We start from the raw sequence: 18,171 nt of genomic DNA on the forward strand, positions 1-18,171 counted from the left end.
CTCTGTGTTAACATACCCAGTTAAGCCAGTAAACCTGCTTTCTGGAATACCCCTCAGGTGCTTGTTGACAGCAATGTCAACAAACAGGAAACTGGTTTGTCGACCTCCAGTAAGCTAGTGCACAGAGCCCATTCCAGGCGTATGAGGTGCTGCCATCAGGCAGAAGGTTTAGGGTGCTGTCCTTCCAAACTAACCGGCCTCGGATGATATTGTACTTTACCATTGATTTGGTATAATATTAACATGTCTGATGATATTGCACTTTACCACTGATTTGGTATAATAATAACATTTCTGATGATATTGCACTTTACCACTGATTTGGTATAATAATAACATTTCTGATGATATTGCACTTTACCACTGATTTGGTATAATATTAACATGTCTGATGATATTGCACTTTACCACTGATTTGGTATAATATTAACATGTCTGATGATATTGCACTTTACCATTGATCTAATTGAGTCTAGTGGCGCTACATGATACTACACTTTGTTGTGTTGTGTAGTGTTGTTGTGTAGTGGTGTTGTGTGGTGTTATTGTGTGGGGTTGTTGTGTAGTGTTGTTGTGTGGGGTTGTTTTGTAGTGTTGTTGTTTGGTGTTGTTGTGTGGGGTTGTTGTGTAGTGGTGTTGTTTGGTGGTGTTGTGTGGGGTTGTTTTGTAGTGTTGTTGTTTGGTGGTGTTGTGTGGGGTTGTTGTGTAGTGTTGTTGTGTAGTGTTGTTGTGTAGTGGTGTTGTTTGGTGGTGTTGTGTGGGGTTGTTGTGTAGTGTTGTTGTGTGGTGGTGTGTGTGTGTGTGTGTGTGTAGTGGTGTTGTGTAGTGGTATTGTGTAGTGTTGTTTTGTGGTTTGTGGTCCTGTTGTTGTCTGTCTATCTAACAAGCTGTATGGTGCAAGATGAATTTCCTATCTGAAGGATCACTGTTTGTCTGTCTGTCTGTCTGTCTGTATACAGGGCTGCATTCCATTGCATTCTGTATTGGATGGGTGGGGTATATATATATATATCCAGGAGGTCAACTGCTACAATTGACATCATATAATGGTCAGATGGAATATTAAAATTCAATCTTATCAAGTTGATTTACTGATTAATCCATTAATGCAGTGGTACTCAATCTTATCCAGTTGATTTACTGATTAGTCCATTAATGCAGTGGTACTCAATCTTATGGTACTCAATCCTTTTCCACCATTCCCACTTTGGAGGTGGGGAATTTCCAAGCCCCACCTGACTCCATCACCCTAGCTAAATGATAACATTAAAATGTTATTTTCCCATTGTGGTTCATCGTTACATTTTCGGTCTCAGTCCCCTGGATCTGATATTGTGTTCATTTCTACAGGCCTGTTTATGACTGCTATGAGTGTGCAGCTTGTGTATTTCGTTTTGAATGTATGATCAAATAAAGGCATTGATTGATTGATTGATTGATTGATTGATCGATCTTCCTTGGCAAAGAAGAAAGCCATTAGTAAAGATAGACACAAACAGACAAATTCCCTCCTGTTTGTTGCACCCCATCTGTCATATCTTTATTCCTCACTAGGGGGGGCCCGCCCCACACTTGGAGAAGTGCTGCATTACATGTAATGTGACAGAGAAAAATAAGGATTCAGGACTACAGAGAGATACAAAGGATGCCACCTAGTGGATAGGACAGGAATTTCTCCCCCTTAATGAGAGCCTAGTCAAACTAGTCACTTGTCACATGCATGTATAAGTATATACTCTTTCGATCCTGTGAGGGAAATTTGGTCTCTGCATTTATCCCAATCCGTGAATTAGTGAAACACACTCAGCACACAGTGAAGTGAAGCACACACTAATCCCGGCGCAGTGAGCTGCCTGCTACAATGGCGGTGCTCGGGGAGCAGTGAGGGGTTAGGTGCCTTGCTCAAGGGCACTTCAGCCGTGCCTACTGGTCGGGGTTCGAACCGGCAACCCTCCGGTTACAAGTCCGAAGCGCTAACCAGTAGGCCACGACTGCTATGCATGCAAGCTGACCCTGCAACACTGACCCTGCAGCACAGACCCTGCGGCACTGACCCTGCAACACAGACCCTGCAGCACTGACCTAACCCTGCAGCACTGAGAGCGTCTGTGCAAGACCCAGCTGTTCTCCACCGTATTCAGAGTGCCTCTCCCTCACTCACCGGGTCTATGCCGAACGGGTAGGGACTCCCGGAGAAGACGCCGGGCACGGCAGGGTCCAGCTGGAGGTGAGCGTTGCCATGGAGAGTGTCATTCCTGATGACAAGACGGAACACATAAACCATTAGAGTCCTGCTTGGATGTTTTTCAGCATAAGAGAGGGTCCTTCGAAGGAAAAGTTCCGTTGCAATGGAAAGGGGCCTACTGAGGGAGCAGCTCATCAAAGGGAACTCGTTTACTTTCAGCTTTTATATGGGAATCTTCCGCTGGGCAACATGTTGCACTTTCACAACTGATCAAGAAATCAAATGATTGTGATGGCTTCACTTGACCTCTCCCACAGTGATGCAACACAATGCAATCTAATGCATTTGATCATTCCTTTTGAAGTTCATATATGAATTATTTTCCATCTCAACTTCATTCTTTGCTTAGCTCCAGAGCATATTTCAGACACTCAATATCCAACATCGTAACGATGACTTATCTGTTTATGCTCTAGTATATACTTGTGGATCCATACATTGGAATTATTTTGTGACGTCATTCAGCAGTTGTAGTTGTTTGCACACTAAGTAGAGTTTATTAGAGTTCATTTTCAGCAGGCATTTACCACATTGTCACATGACGCAACAGCACATAGTCACATGACGCAACAGCACATAGTGACATGACGCAACAGCGCATAGTCACATGACGCAACAGCACATAGTGACATGACGCAACAGCGCATAGTCACATGACACAACAGCACACAGTCACATGACACAACAGCACATAGTCACATGACACAACAGCACAGTCACATGATGCAGCACATGACGCAGCAGTGCATAGTCACATGACATAACAGCACATAGTCACATGACACAACAGCACGTAGTCACATGACACAACAGCACAGGCCACTCACGTCCAGGGCCCGTGGGGGTAGAACATGGGCCTGACGCTCCAGGAGGACCCGAAGATGTTGAAGGACTTGGAGAAGCAGTCATTGTAGATGAGGCCCGTGTAGATGGAGAAAAGGCCCATGAGCAGCAAGATGTAGCGTCCGCCCACCAACACATCGATCAGCTGCACACCAGTTTATTTGCAACACAATGAAAACCGTCCCACAATATGGGCTTCTCAAAGATGTGCAAAATAATGAGGTTTTATTAATGATTAATACTTGTTTTATTAAGAAGTTCAGAGCTTACACACTCACATCTCTCTTTAGATGATTACTCTTCCACACTTTTCCACACTCTTGTAGTACTAGACTGTAATACTTGTATTGTTATAGTCATGTCTGCAGTACTGTAGCGTGATACTTGTATTGTAATACTGATGTAGTCATGTCTGTATACTGCACTGTGATACTTGTATTGTTATACTGATGGTTCACTCTTCCTCACATCTGGGCTACACAAAACATAGCTCATGCTGTAAACCTCTCTCTCTCTCATTCAGTCATGTTTTACCTCATTCTTTAAATGGCGGAAGTGTTCCTCTTGGTAGATGACCCAGACGGCCAGCAGACTCATGACGAGGCCGTGACCACAGTCCCCGAACATGATGGCGAAGAGGAATGGGAACGTGACAATGGTGTAGGGAGCTGAGCACACACACACACACACACACACACACACAAACACACACACACACACACACACACACACAAACACACACACACACACTCACACACACACACACACACACAATGGTGGAGAGAGCTGAGCACACAGCACATGAACCGACATTTCACATCTACAGGTGGGGTGAATTAGTTACACATGCAGGACCCTCCAGAGTTATTGGAATTATTTAGCTATCTGCTAAAGTTGACTAAAAACAGGTGTAATAAATAATCTGTTGGTTATTTATTGTAATCTCAAACGAGAGGAAGGGTCTTAAATTCCTTGCTTTGTATTCTCCAACTGTATGGGGTGTCATGTACTGTAAGAGTATAACAAGCTGAAGGTATTACAAGCAGTGGTGCTAATAATTGTGAGCGACGTGTTTTTGTTGAAAATATTTATTTCTTTATGAGATACCATTATTATTACTATATATGAGATTTTACTTTTTCTCAAAATAAATTTGTTTCCAGAGTTCCAGAGGTACTGTACAGCATAACACACACACACACACACATGCTGTCTGCTGACTGTTGGGGCAGTTGTGGCCTGCTGGTTAGCGGTGGATTGTTGGGTTGATTACTGTATTAAAGTCTCTGGCTATAATAGGTTTATTGGGTTGATTACTGTATTAAAGTCTCTGGCTATAATAGGTTGTTGATTGTTGGGTTGATTACTGTATTAAAGTCTCTGGCTATAATAGGTTGTTGATTGTTGGGTTGATTACTGTATTAAAGTCTCTGGCTATAATAGGTTGTTGGACTTTGTTGTTGGAATTTGATAGTAAAGAGAAGAAGTTATGAAAGAAAGTTGGGTCATCACTGTTTGGGCCATATATGTTTGCAAGTGTAAATGCTGTATCGTTAATAGATGCATTGATGATAATAAATTGATTACGTGCCTATAGTGATGTGTGTATCACCTGGGCTGATTAGGTGCCTATAGTGTGTGTGTATCACCTGGGCTGATTAGGTGCCTATAGTGTGTGTGTATCACCTGGGTTGACTTTGTGCCTATGGTGTGTGTGTATCACCTGGGTTGATTTTGTGCCTATAGTGATGTGTGTATCACCTGGGTTGATTTTGTGCCTATAGTGATGTGTGTATCACCTGGGTTGATTATGTACCTATAGTGATGTGTGTATCACCTGGGTTGATTTCGTTCCTATGGTGTGTGTGTATCACCTGGGTTGATTTCCTGGTAGTCGGCCACTCCGTAGGCGTCGATGATGCTCTGGAAGGCCGCGGTGAAGGCGTTGGTCCTGTTGAAGGTTGGGGGCGTGTGGCTAGTGGGGATGCGGTTTAAAACAGGGTTCACACTACAGCCACTCTGCTCCTAATACACACACACACACACATGGACACACGGACACACACACACGGACACACACAGACACACACACACACACACACACAGACACGGACACACACAGACACACGGACACACACAGACACACATAGACAAGATTGGCTCGAATTTAAATAATCAAATCCTCTCATATGGGCTGTAAAGAGCCAGGAGTGTCCGTGTAAATGGCCTCATTCTGAAGTCCTCCTGCCTCGCCTTTGATCGAATTGTTTTCCAACACCAGGCTTCGCCTCAGCTTTATTAAATACCTCCTTACTCTTCCTTGTGTCTGCCGACTGAATTATGTTAAAAGGGATTCCAAATAAGCAACAAACAATTTGTCGGCAGCTCCATTAAGTCGACTGCGGCAGGCGGTGAAGTGAACACTCACGAACATAAACTGTGATTAAGAACCACTCATCCCGAGCCCCCCTCTATAAAAATGTGCTCAATCTCTCTCTCTCTTTCTCTCTTTCTGACACTCCCTCCCTCTCTCTCTCTCTCTCTCTCTCTTTCTGACACTCCCTCCGTCTCAGGCAGTTCTACTCACAGATCCCTTCATCAGGGCAGCCTGCACGGACGCGAGGTCAGACACCGGACACCAGATCTCGGCCACGATCAGCTTCTGTGTGATGTCGATGTTGCAGAGGTTCAGGGTGTAGTAGACGGCCTTCATTTTCCTCACTTTGGTGCTCCAGTCCTGGATGTGGCCAGCGGCCGCGGTCAAGACGTTCTGACGGTACTCCGCGGTCTTCTTCAGGATCTTTGGACCAGACAGAGGGGAGGGCCAGAGAATAAGAGAAGAGTTGTAGTTGCTATGGATACAGTTAAACACTATAGATACAATCAAACACTATGGATACAATAAACACTATGGATACAGTTAAACACTATAGATACAATCAAACACTATGGATACAATAAACACTATAGATACAATAAACACTATGGATACAGTTAAACACTATGGATACAATAAACACTATGGATACAATAAACACTATGGATACAATCAAACACTATGGATACAATAAACACTATAGATACAATCAAACACTATGGATACAATAAACACTATAGATACAATCAAACACTATGGATACAGTTAAACATTATGGATACAATAAACACTATGGATACAGTTAAACACTATGGATACAATAAACACTATGGATACAATAAACACTATAGATACAATCAAACACTATGGATACAATAAACACTATAGATACAATCAAACACTATGGATACAATTAAACACTATGGATACAATAAACACTATGGATACAATCAAACACTATGGATACAATTAAACACTAGGGACTATGGATACAATCAAACACTATGGGACTGTTAAGAGTTTACATGTAGGCTATGGATACAATTAAACACTATGGGACTGTTAAGAGTTTACATGTAGGCTATGGATACTTTTACTTATTTACTTACTTTTTTGTTTACTTGAATGTTATGTTTGTCTGTGGACTTAAATTGGTAAAATATGTCTTGTCTTCACCGTGGGATAGTGAGAAACGTAATTTCGATCTCTTTGTATGTCTGGAACATGTGAAGAAATTGACAATAAAGCTGACTTTGACTTTTTGACTTTGACTTTGACTTTTGACTTTGATACAATCAAACACTATGGGACTGTTAAGAGTTTACATGTAGGCTATGGATACAATTAAACACTATGGGACCTTTTCCTGAATATGGATTAACTCTAGTTCTAGACTAAAATCTTTAGTCTGGACTGGGCTTAATCCAGGACTGAGAAATGGGCCCTGAGTGTCCTACAGTGAGCCCTATGGGTTAAGGGCACTCTTAGGAGATGCTGTCTCCCGCTACCTTCTTATCCCTTGGCATACTGCTTGATTATGACCATATTTGTGTTATATTCCTCTTAATGAGTTGTGTGCAGTTTTCATTAGTGCCTTTTCTGCTACGCATCTAAAACCTCTGCCAATGTGTATGTGATGAAGCACTCTGCACATGTGTATGTACCTTTGTGTACGGAAACACAGGGCAACAGGATGAAGCACTCTGCACATGTGTATGTACCTTTGTGTACGGAAACACAGGGCAACAGGATGAAGCACTCTGCACATGTGTATGTACCTTTGTGTACGGAAACACTCTGCACATGTGTATGTACCTTTGTGTACGGAAACACAGCGCCAGAGATGAACTTGCTTTGCTTCCTTCTCCACTAGTACTCAACACTACAACAGCACTGCTGTCAGGATCTCCTGCTCACAGGCAGTACTCAACACTACAACAGCACTGCTGTCAGGCTCTCCTGCTCACAGGCAGTACTCAACACTACAACAGCACTGCTGTCAGGATCTCCTGCTCACAGGCAGTACTCAACACTACAACAGCACTGCTGTCAGGATCTCCTGCTCACAGGCAGTACTCAACACTACAACAGCACTGCTGTCAGGCTCTCCTGCTCACAGGCAGTACTCAACACTACAACAGCACTGCTGTCAGGATCTCCTGCTCACAGGCAGTACTCAACACTACAACAGCACTGCTGTCAGGATCTCCTGCTCACAGGCAGTACTCAACACTACAACAGCACTGCTGTCAGGCTCTCCTGCTCACAGGCAGTACCCAACACTGCTGTCAGGCTCTCCTGCTCACAAGCAGTACTCAACACTACAACAGCACTGCTGTCAGGCTCTCCTGCTCACAGGCAGTACTCAACACTGCTGTCAGGCTCTCCTGCTCACAGGCAGTACCCAACACTGCTGTCAGGCTCTCCTGCTCACAGGCAGTACTCAAAACTACAACAGCACTGCTGTCAGGCTCTCCTGCTCACAGGCAGTACTCAACACTGCTGTCAGGCTCTCCTGCTCACAGGCAGTACCCAACACTGCTGTCAGGCTCTCCTGCTCACAGGCAGTACTCAAAACTACAACAGCACTGCTGTCAGGCTCTCCTGCTCACAGGCAGTACTCAACACTACTGTCAGGCTCTCTTGCTCACAGGCAGTACTCAACACTACTGTCAGGCTCTCCTGCTCACAGGCAGTACTCAACACTACAACAGCACTGCTGTCAGGCTCTCCTGCTCACAGGCAGTACCCAACACTACTGTCAGGATCTCCTGCTCACAGGCAGTACTCAACACTACTGTCAAGATCTCTTGCTCATAGGCTCCATAGCCATGTTGTTTGGTCTTTCGATCTCACTATGCGTTCATTGTCCATACGTCCTTCCACAGGCATCAGTGCAAAAGTGGGTGCTATTCCCAAATCACCAAGCCATGAGAATTAAGCTACAGATGAAATATGTACTGATTATGAATGCAGGTTATGCAGATCCCTGTGCTAATGACGTGGCTACTTTATCAGGTTATGCAGATCCCTGTGCTAATGATGTGGCTACTTTATCTTTATCAGGTTATGCAGATCCCTGTGCCAATGACATGGCTACATTATCTTAGAGGCCATGCATGAACAAGAATGTCCTTATTATTACACCATCATCTTCAACTCTCTCCCCCCTCTCCCTCCTTCTACCCTCAGCTACATAACATCCTGGACTTTGGACCCACAATGGCTGCCTTGCGCTACTCCACTTGCACTACTCCACTTGTACACTTGCACACTTTGCAACTTGTTGTTGTTGTCCTGTTGTCCTGAAAACACTTCTGAACACACTTCTGCTGCTCTTACATAACTTGCACCACTATGCCACTTGCATACTTAGGTCAAACAGAACTACCTCAGCCATTTATTGGCCTGACTTTTGCACTATTATATTGACTGTACTGTATGCACAATTGCACAATTTCAACCCAAATTTTGCTGCTCTTATTATGACCGCCGCGCAGCGAAGCAGCAGTCATATAGGTTTAGTCAGATTTTTTTTTTTTTTTCTTTTTCGCATGCCCAAATTTCCGTCAATGATTCCCGGGACACTGAAAGACCGGGGTACACGAAACTTGGTGGACATGTAACCCCACATGGATAGCATGGAACCATTGTTTTTCGTTTTGATCTGTAGCCCCCCCGCTGAATTGGACCCCCCGAAAGGAGGGTAGGGCAGACACAGTTTTCTGTGAATATCTCGAAAACCGTAGGGTTTAGGAGGACCATTTTTTTTTTGTATGTTGATCTCAAGGGGCCATGTCAACCCATTCCATAACCACTCATTTCATGTATAGCGCCACCTAGTTAAACACAAAAAAGTAAAAATGAGGTGGTGTAATTGAAGGTATCTGTGACCTAACATAGTCAAAACTGCACGAAATTGGAAGTGTAGGATCATTATGACACCCTCTGTATGCACGCCAAGTTTTGTGGAATTCCGTTCATGGGGGGCCACACAATAAATTAATTTATGTTACTATACACCAACTGGCCTGTAGGTGGCCGGAGACAGTTTTCTGTGAATATCTCGAGAACCGTAGGGCCTAGGAGGTCCACCTTTTTTTTGTATGTTGGTCTTAAGGGGGCATGTCAACCCATCCCATTACCACTTATTTCATGTATAGCGCCACCTAGTTAAAAATTAAAAAGCAAAAAATTAGGTGTTTTCATCTCAATATCTCTGGCTGACAAGGTCAAAACTGCACGAAATTAAAAGTGTAGGATCATTATGACACCCTCTGAATGCATGCCAAGTTTTGTGTACTTTCGTTCATGGGGGGCCTTACAATAAAATAATTTATGTGTACATTTAGTGACGTACACCAACAAGGATTCCCGGGACACTGAAAGACCGGGGTACACAAAACTTGGTGGGCATGTACCCCCACATGGATAGCATGGAACCGTCATTTTTCGTTTTCATCTGCAGCCCCTCCGCTGGACTGGACCCCCCGAAAGGAGGGTAGGGCAGACACAGTTCTCTGTGAATCTTTTATGGTATGTTGGTCTCAAGGGCCCACATCAACCTGGCTCATAATCACTCATTTGTGATTTGCCCCCCCCCCCCCCCCCCCCCCGGTAAAAAATGAAAATCAGTAGGATTAAAAGAAAGCCAAAATAAATATTCATCATCATCATCATGGCTGCATTTTCAGTATTGGCGAGAAGTAGTCGTTTGTCCACTAGATGGCGCATCGTTGCAGTGAGACGTAATTTTGTTGGAAGTTAAAAGTGGATTGGATAAAACAATGGACGCTTCATACAAGGACTGTAATTTGTATCTTTCGACTGTCATTTATTGCACGTGCTACAAAATCATTCTGTGCAATGGAAGATTTACCAACGTTACACCGGTCTGATACAGTTTTGCCTATACATGCGTGAGACTGAGACGCCTGTTTATTTTGTTTTAAGTGCGTGCAGGGTGTGAGAGGGGAATCGATGTGCTTTGATTACAGCTTGGTAGTTGTAGTCTGTGAAATTAAAAAGCACGTGTGTGTGAAGTATCCAAACAATGACACCTTCATTTTATTATGGCTGCTTTAGCAAAACACCTTAAGCTACTGTGTAGTGGGTCCCATTTAGAAGTGGCTACTTCATTCGCGCTTTCCTTGACTCATGGAGCTGCGTGAATGTTATTACAACTTTTCGCCACGATATGACAGTTTAAGTCCGCTTGATACTGTAAGGCGTAAGCCATTGGTTTCCAAAGGAGATTTTATTTGTGTCGCCAGCATAGCCTATTGACAATTTATGTTGTAAATAGGCCTACCTTATAATCCTACCTGTAGCTTAGGGAAGCTAACAGCTTTCTATTAGGATCTAGTTTGTTAGTTACCGTTTTGTCATAACTCCCTGATGCATTTTTGCATTTAGAATAGCCAGAGCGTGTATATCTCAATCGGAAAATTAAACAATATCGGGTGCCTATGGACTAGGCTGGGTGAACCCAGCCTGATCTGCCCGCTATTTATTTTTTGATTTCTTAAAAGATTGAGCTTGGTCTGATGAAAGCCAGACTAGCCATGGACCTCAGTTACACAATGCAAGGGAACACGAATCAGCCTATATTTGCACTAACAATAACGGACAAAAGCTCTTCAACTTTGGCCCGTTAAAATGTGTATGAACAGTCTAGCGACGCATTTCATCAAGGCCCATTTGGACATGTCAGTTATTTGCACCACTAGTTAGATGTAAAACAGCATTTCGTTTCAGACTAGGCTACTGTTACTTAATTTGTGCATTAACAATAACGTTTCAGACTACTGTTACTTAATTTGTGCATTGACAATAAAGTATTACATGAACTAAAGATGACTAAAATCTTATGTAGAAGAAGAAACATTCACAAAAAATCCATCCATCCAAAAATGACCTTTGTTTTTGATAGCTGTTGAAAACGACATGGAACTGACAGAGATGTTTTTGTTTAAAAATACATAAAAAATAAATAAATAAATAAATAAATAACATTATGCTGATACCTTTTGCTTTTCCCAAATACAATGTAGCCTACAGGTGTAAGTGACCTTTCATCAATCCAGTTGCAATGGATGAACTGTGATGAACTGCCCTACTTGTGATTGTTTAGAGATTTTAAAGGTTTTATAACAATGCTACATCTTCTTTGGCTATTCTACAATCTATTCACCTTTTTAGCACCAGTAGGCTACTTTCTGTGCAGCCGCACACACACACTCAGGCATGCCAAACAAGCATACACAAAAGTTTCAAGAGTGGGGGATGGAGTAAAATATGGAGACAAATTGAAGTGTGATTTATTTTCGCGGAACGGATGTACAGGACTGAGCGGCGGTCATATTTTGTACCGCTATGCGGTACATCTAGTTTTCTTCATTGTATGTGCCTTCTTATTTTTACTTTTTATATTGTTTACTTGAATGTTATGTTTGTCTGTGGACCTAATTGGTAAAATATGTCTTGTCTCCACCGTGGGATAGTGGGAAACGTAATTTCGATCTCTTTGTATGTCTTGACATGTGAAGAAATTGACAATAAAGCAGACTTTGACTTTGACTGACTTTGATCATGGTCCATTAGTTCGGTCATGGGGTCATGGCCTACCATTTTGAGGTCTGAGATACGAGTGCTGACGTTGACCCTCATGTTTTTCCGGGCAGCAGGTGCGTTTGGGCAGGGATACAGACCAGCATGGAAGCTACACGAGGAGGGAGAGAGAGACACGGGGGGTTGTTTGGCCACAGATTCAAATCTACAAAGGCAGGAAAAGGTATGTGCACCTGAGACAAATTGCCTGTAAAACTGTGAAAACTGTCATGACATTTTTGACTTACCCTTCACATATTTTCTGGATCTTTCTCCGGACATGATCTCCTTGTATGAATATTATGAACACAACTTTCTTCACTGGCCCCTCCTGGAAATTCATGTTACATTAATGGTGCATTTCTAATTGTTCAATTTAATTTAAGTTAACAGTTCTGTCACACGTTTTACCCATGTAGTATTCCATACCAAGATCCTGATGATTCCTCCAAAAACCCGCACATAATTTACTCATGCATGATTGGACATGTTTGGACATGTTTTCCATTTGATGGTGGGTCTTCTTATAACATTCAAGCATTTAATCACAGCTGCATGTCTTGAAACAGCACTGATCTTATCATAATCTTGTTAACCTAGATAATCTGAGGTAGAGAGCAGATGTTGATAATCTGAGGTGAGCAGGTGTTACTAATCTGAGGTGAGCAGATATTGCTAATCTGACGTGAGAAGATGTTCTCACTGTGTTGTTCTCCTCCTCCTGGATCTGGATTTCAGCATGACGCAGAACAAAGTTGCCGTGAAACAGTCGCCACAGGATCTTCTCAAAGGAGAGGAATCTCTCATGCCTGATTACTCCTGCTACAAACCTGAAGGGGAGATGAACTTGATGTAAGTGGTGGTGTCATGTGATCACTTTTATAACAATGCGTTCAACATTTGAAGGAAATATGTTTAGTTTATGGATTTTTTCAAACTGCAAATGATAATACACTAAGTTAAATAATATCTTATTAGCATTAGAAGGCCCTTTAGTAATACTTTCATTTTAGTAAAGTGTTCCTATTGGTCCGTATACTGTGTACTGTGCGCATTCCCCAGTTTCCTATTGGTCCGTATACTGTGTATGTGCACGTACCCCAGTTTCCTATTGGTCCGTATACTGTGTATGTGCACGTACCCCAGTTTGAGCGGGCCAGTATAGTGTGTATGTGCACGTACCCCAGTTTGAGCGGGCCAGTGTAGTGTGTATGTGCACGTACCCCAGTTTGAGCGGGCCAGTGTAGTGTGTATGTGCACGTACCCCAGTTTGAGCGGGCCAGTGTGGCTGGCGATGCTGCTGGTGCGCCTGGCCATGCGTGATGAGGTGGTCAGCGTGATGGAGTCCTCGGACGGCAGCTCAGAGACCGACAGCTGGCACTCCGCCTGCAGGGCACAACAAGCTCAACTGTGCCCGCTTCTGCACTCTACACACTGATAGAGCTCCACTGTGCCCACACACTGATAGAGCTCCACTGTGCCCACACTGATAGAGCTCCACTGTGCCCGCTTCTGCACTCTACACACTGATAGATGCCAGTTTCCCCAACCGCCAAAACCTGATGCATGTGACATATGGTTTCATTAGTCTAGTGTACTATTGCAAAGTAGCAGTGCTTCGCCCCAGCATAGTCCCAAGTCAATACCTGCCCAGGAAATCACCTTCGTAATCTGCATTGCCTTTTGTACTCGTAAATGCACAGGCCACAAGAAGTCATTTGAGATTTATTTATTTTTTTAGCTCACTTTTACTCACGACATGCTGTCCAGCAGGAGAGATTCCATTCACTATGCTAAGCTAAGCTAGCGGGGGCGCTGCCGAACTAAGGCGATGCACACACGGAGATAAACATGTTTGTACTCACTTATCTAACAGGGGAGACGGTGAAGAACCCAATTTCATAAAATGGTGGCGTGTTCCTTTAACCTGGGCTATATTGACTTTGACTGCTGACAGCTTTTTGTGGTTGTTTGTTTGTTTATGTGTTGCGTTGTCGTGTCCTGTACAATATACTGTATACCTTTTGAACACATCTGACTGGAAAATATTTCTTGGAGAAGTTTTAGTTAATACAATTTAGTTTTGTTGTATGCTCAGAAAGTTCATTTAATTATTACCGGTATTTTCTTAATTTTAGTTTAATTTCACTCTGTCTGAGTTGTGGTGGATAACCACCTGGCGCCCAACCTTTAAAGTTACCCCATTACCGCCACACTGTAAACTACTGTGTGTGTGTGTTACATAGGCCTACAAGCTTGAGCTCCCGGGCTTCACCTGTGGAGTCCATGACCTGAACAACTCTTCACCATCTCCCGGTACATCACCCACTGTATCTCTACACCATCTCCTGGTACATAACCTACTGGATCTCTGAAACTCCTGGAGTGGCCTACCTGTTAGTTTCCCCAGTCAGGCGTACCTGTTCAAAGAGCCAGGTCAGGCGTACCTGTTCAAAGAGCCAGGTCAGGTGTACCTGTTCAAAGAAGTCCTCAGCCATCTGCAGCAGGTACTTCATCTCCATGAGCTCGGTGAAGTTGTGCTTCAGTGTGTCCTGGTTGGAGTTGATCTCCCTCAGCTCCTGCTCCAACTTCTCAAGCGTAGACTGTGGGCAGCGCAGTACGCGAGGGTCAGTTATTACGCGCTCATGCATGGACATGTTGTAGAACACGGAGAGGAACCGTGAAAAGAAGATATCTATCCAGAAGATATCCAGTGGTTCATTTGGATTTAACAGATAGAGTACTGGGCTGACTCCTCTCCTTGCACTACTCTTTGTTAAGTCAAATCACATTCCTATTCTATAACTTATAAGTCAAATCACATTCCTATTCTATAACTTTTCTAGATTAAACAGGATTTCCTGGCTGAAAGCTTAGCATTTCATGTACATCAGGGGTGTCAGACTCATATTAAGCAGTGAGTGTGTGTGTGTGAGTGAGTTGGATTTGTAGGAATGCGGCCTCTTGGGGGCCGTCCTTGCCGCGGTCATGATCATGTTCCTGCATGATGCATGATGGGAACTAGATTGTTGTTTGGTGAGTTACTCCTTTACTACACACACTTCTGAGCAAACAAGGCCAGGTTTATCTACACACACTTGTGAGCAAACAAGACACACACACATACCACATATCCAGCATAATGTTATAGTCCATGGGACTGATCCAGCATAATGTTATAGTCCATGGGACTGATCCAGCATAGTGTTATAGTCCATGGGACTGATCCAGCATAATGTTATAGTCCATGGGACTGATCCAGCATAGTGTTATAGTCGGTGCAGCAAACCGCACTGTTCCTGTATCGTCCTTCCTGAGGATGGTTTGTAGGTTTAATTAGATATTTCTTATTACACACAGTCGATGACAACTGGATGTGAATATCTATTTGATTTACAGTATTTCTTAACATTTGGGGCGCCTTATGAAACCTGCTGCCAGCCTGGATCTGCCCCCTGTCATACCAATGGCACAGGAACGTATCATTCTGATGGTGATTGCACTTACATCAAAATATTTGTATACATATCTGAGACATATACATTTTGAGCTTTTGCAGGTGATCCACTGTGTTTGCAGTTTGAGTACATTGTTTTGAGAAATGCAGTTACTGTGATGAAAAATGTACAAACGCGACTGATTAAACTTTAATGTTCATGCAGAAGAAAGATTCTATGCATGTGTGTGTATAGCTTGGTGAACTATGCAATATACATTATGCTGTATAGCTTGGTGAACTATGCAATATATATGATGCTGTGTGTAGCTTGATAAACTGCACTGCATCCAATATATATGATGCTGTGCGTATATAGCTTGGTGAACTATGCAATATATATGATGCTGTGCGTATATAGCTTGGTGAACTATGCAATATATATGATGCTGTGTGTATATACAGTAGCTTGGTGAACTATATATGTTGCTGTGTATAGCTTGGTGAACTGAAAAGCAGCAGAGCAGCCATTAGATCAGCATGATGTAAACAGCGTTACCTCAAGTTCAAACACATCCCGAGGACAGGGCACCCGCTCTGTGTCCGAGCCCTTGGCCACCGCGATATCACTCTTCATCATCTCCTTCTGCAGAAGCCCTGAAACAACAAGCTCAAGCTGTCACAGACTATCAGTCCAGAGCTCAGGTCCAAGGTGGCCACACAAACACTGTGCTGCAAAATCTGAATCTGAATCTGGAATGGCAAGATCACTGGAATTCATATGTAAACACACATCACACTTCAAATGTACAAATGACTATATTTCATATCATATCATTATGTATGAAAAATATGTGAGGTGATGACTATATTTCATACCATACCATACCATTATGCAATGAAAAGATACAGTATGAGGTGCTTTAAATGTACAAATGACTATATTTCATACCATACCAGGTGGTATGAGGTGAGTAAACGTGTTTCTCATCCGTTGATCTCCTGATATGAGGTGAGTAAACGTGTTTCTCATCCACTGATCTCATGAATACTCACTGAGGACTCTCTCCATGTCTTCGCATTTCCTCACTTCATTTACAAACTTCCTATGAAAGGCCGACGCATCTGGATTCAGCTGGAAGCAGCAACCACAGGGCACACATAAGTATAAGTATATAACTTTTGATCCCTATATAAGTATAAGTATATATACTTTTTTGATCCCGTACGGGAAACTTGGTCTCTGCATTTATCCCAATCCGTGAATTAGTGAAACACACACAGCAAACAGTGAACACACAGTGAGGTGAAGCATACACTAATCCCAGCGCAGTGAGCTGCCTGCTACAGCGGCGCTCGGGGGAGCAGTGAGGGGTTAGGTGCCTTGCTCAAGGGCACTTCAGCCATGCCTACCAGTCGGGGTTCGAACCGGCAACCCTCCGGTTACAAATCCGAAGCGCTAACCAGTAGGCCACGGCTGCCCCTACTTAGGGTTAACACTCAGGGTCAACAACAGGGCACACTTAGCAGGGTCAACACTCAGGGTCAGTTTGTTTGTCAGGCAAGTTTGACCGTTACAGCACTGTCAATGTTTGCAAAAACACAGTGACTGTTGTTAGGCTTATGTCTGACGCCTTACCCAGAGAAGTGTGCCTGTGAATATGCTTGTTTGTGCTGGTGTGTGTGTGTGTGTGCATGACAGGTGCAGCACATGGGGATGTTATCCAGGAAATTGAATCAATACGACACTGTCGCTGAGCTAATTCATCACGCTAGTTATACAACGGCAAGCAGACTGTATTCGCCTTTTCCTCTGAACTCTATGAACCAGCTCAGAACAGATGGCTGGCTTTTGGTGTTTGACATTTACATTAAAATACATTTGGCTTACTGTAAATGAATTTCTTTCAACTCACAAAACTTAACAAAGCATGGAAAAAGGCATCAAGTAAAAAGATTGTTCAACTGTCAAGAAAGAAAAACAGACAGACACACAGAGATAGATATATAGATAGATAGATAGATAGATAGATAAATAGATAGATAGATAGATAGATAGACATACTGTAGATAGATAGATAGATAGATAGCTCTTTCAGCATACACATAGGAGGGCACTGGATGTGATACTTACATCTCTAAACTGCACAAGTCCCAGATTTCCGAGCTCACTGATGCAGTAGTGGGCTGATTCTGTCTGGAAGAAGAGTTGAACAAGACACATCTCCTCACTTTGGAAAAAAGAACCCATCTCTCAGTCTGTCTAAAGAACCCTTCTCTCAGTCTGTCTAAAGAACCCTTCTCTCAGTCTGTCTAAAGAACACTTCTCAATCTGTCCAAAGAACCCTTTCCTCCTGTCAAAGCAAACTAACGGCACCAGCACCTCACTAAAGGGGTGAAACAGAGCGACTGATGAGAATCCTCTGCTTTTGACACAGTCTATTGAAAACGCTGTTCCGACAGGAAATCAATTGAGTGCTTTGGTACCACTATGATCAATAAGGCCTTTGCTACCGTGGTGCTAGGATGACCTCATCACTAGCCACAACCTGCTAGCTTCTACATCACCATGGGTGTAGATGTGGTGACAGTTTAGTGACTACAAAAGATAGCATATATGGAATAATTAGCGCATTACACACAGCAGAGCAGTATGGTAGT

The 18,171-nt window shown here is 43.1% G+C and overlaps 1 protein-coding gene across 1 annotated transcript in view; it reads right to left on the reverse strand.

Annotated features, from left to right (window-relative positions):
* Nucleotides 1-17,761, reverse strand: part of si:ch73-173p19.2 (V-type proton ATPase 116 kDa subunit a1) — a 38,371-nt gene extending 20,610 nt beyond the window's left edge. Inside the window, exons 1-13 of the mRNA XM_042067573.1 lie at nt 17,645-17,761; nt 16,567-16,645; nt 16,070-16,167; nt 14,549-14,677; nt 13,339-13,460; nt 12,778-12,904; nt 12,323-12,405; nt 12,093-12,186; nt 5,676-5,888; nt 4,963-5,113; nt 3,623-3,756; nt 3,073-3,233; nt 2,162-2,255 (exon numbers count right to left, since the gene is read on the reverse strand). Of these exons, the coding sequence (XP_041923507.1) occupies nt 2,162-2,255; nt 3,073-3,233; nt 3,623-3,756; nt 4,963-5,113; nt 5,676-5,888; nt 12,093-12,186; nt 12,323-12,405; nt 12,778-12,904; nt 13,339-13,460; nt 14,549-14,677; nt 16,070-16,167; nt 16,567-16,645; nt 17,645-17,761 (1,602 nt within the window). The remainder of the gene's footprint in view (nt 1-2,161; nt 2,256-3,072; nt 3,234-3,622; nt 3,757-4,962; nt 5,114-5,675; nt 5,889-12,092; nt 12,187-12,322; nt 12,406-12,777; nt 12,905-13,338; nt 13,461-14,548; nt 14,678-16,069; nt 16,168-16,566; nt 16,646-17,644) is intronic.
* Nucleotides 17,762-18,171: the final 410 nt, after the last annotated feature.

Source organism: Alosa sapidissima, chromosome 17, assembly GCF_018492685.1.
Source record: "Alosa sapidissima isolate fAloSap1 chromosome 17, fAloSap1.pri, whole genome shotgun sequence".
Lineage (NCBI taxonomy): Eukaryota > Metazoa > Chordata > Actinopteri > Clupeiformes > Clupeidae > Alosa > Alosa sapidissima.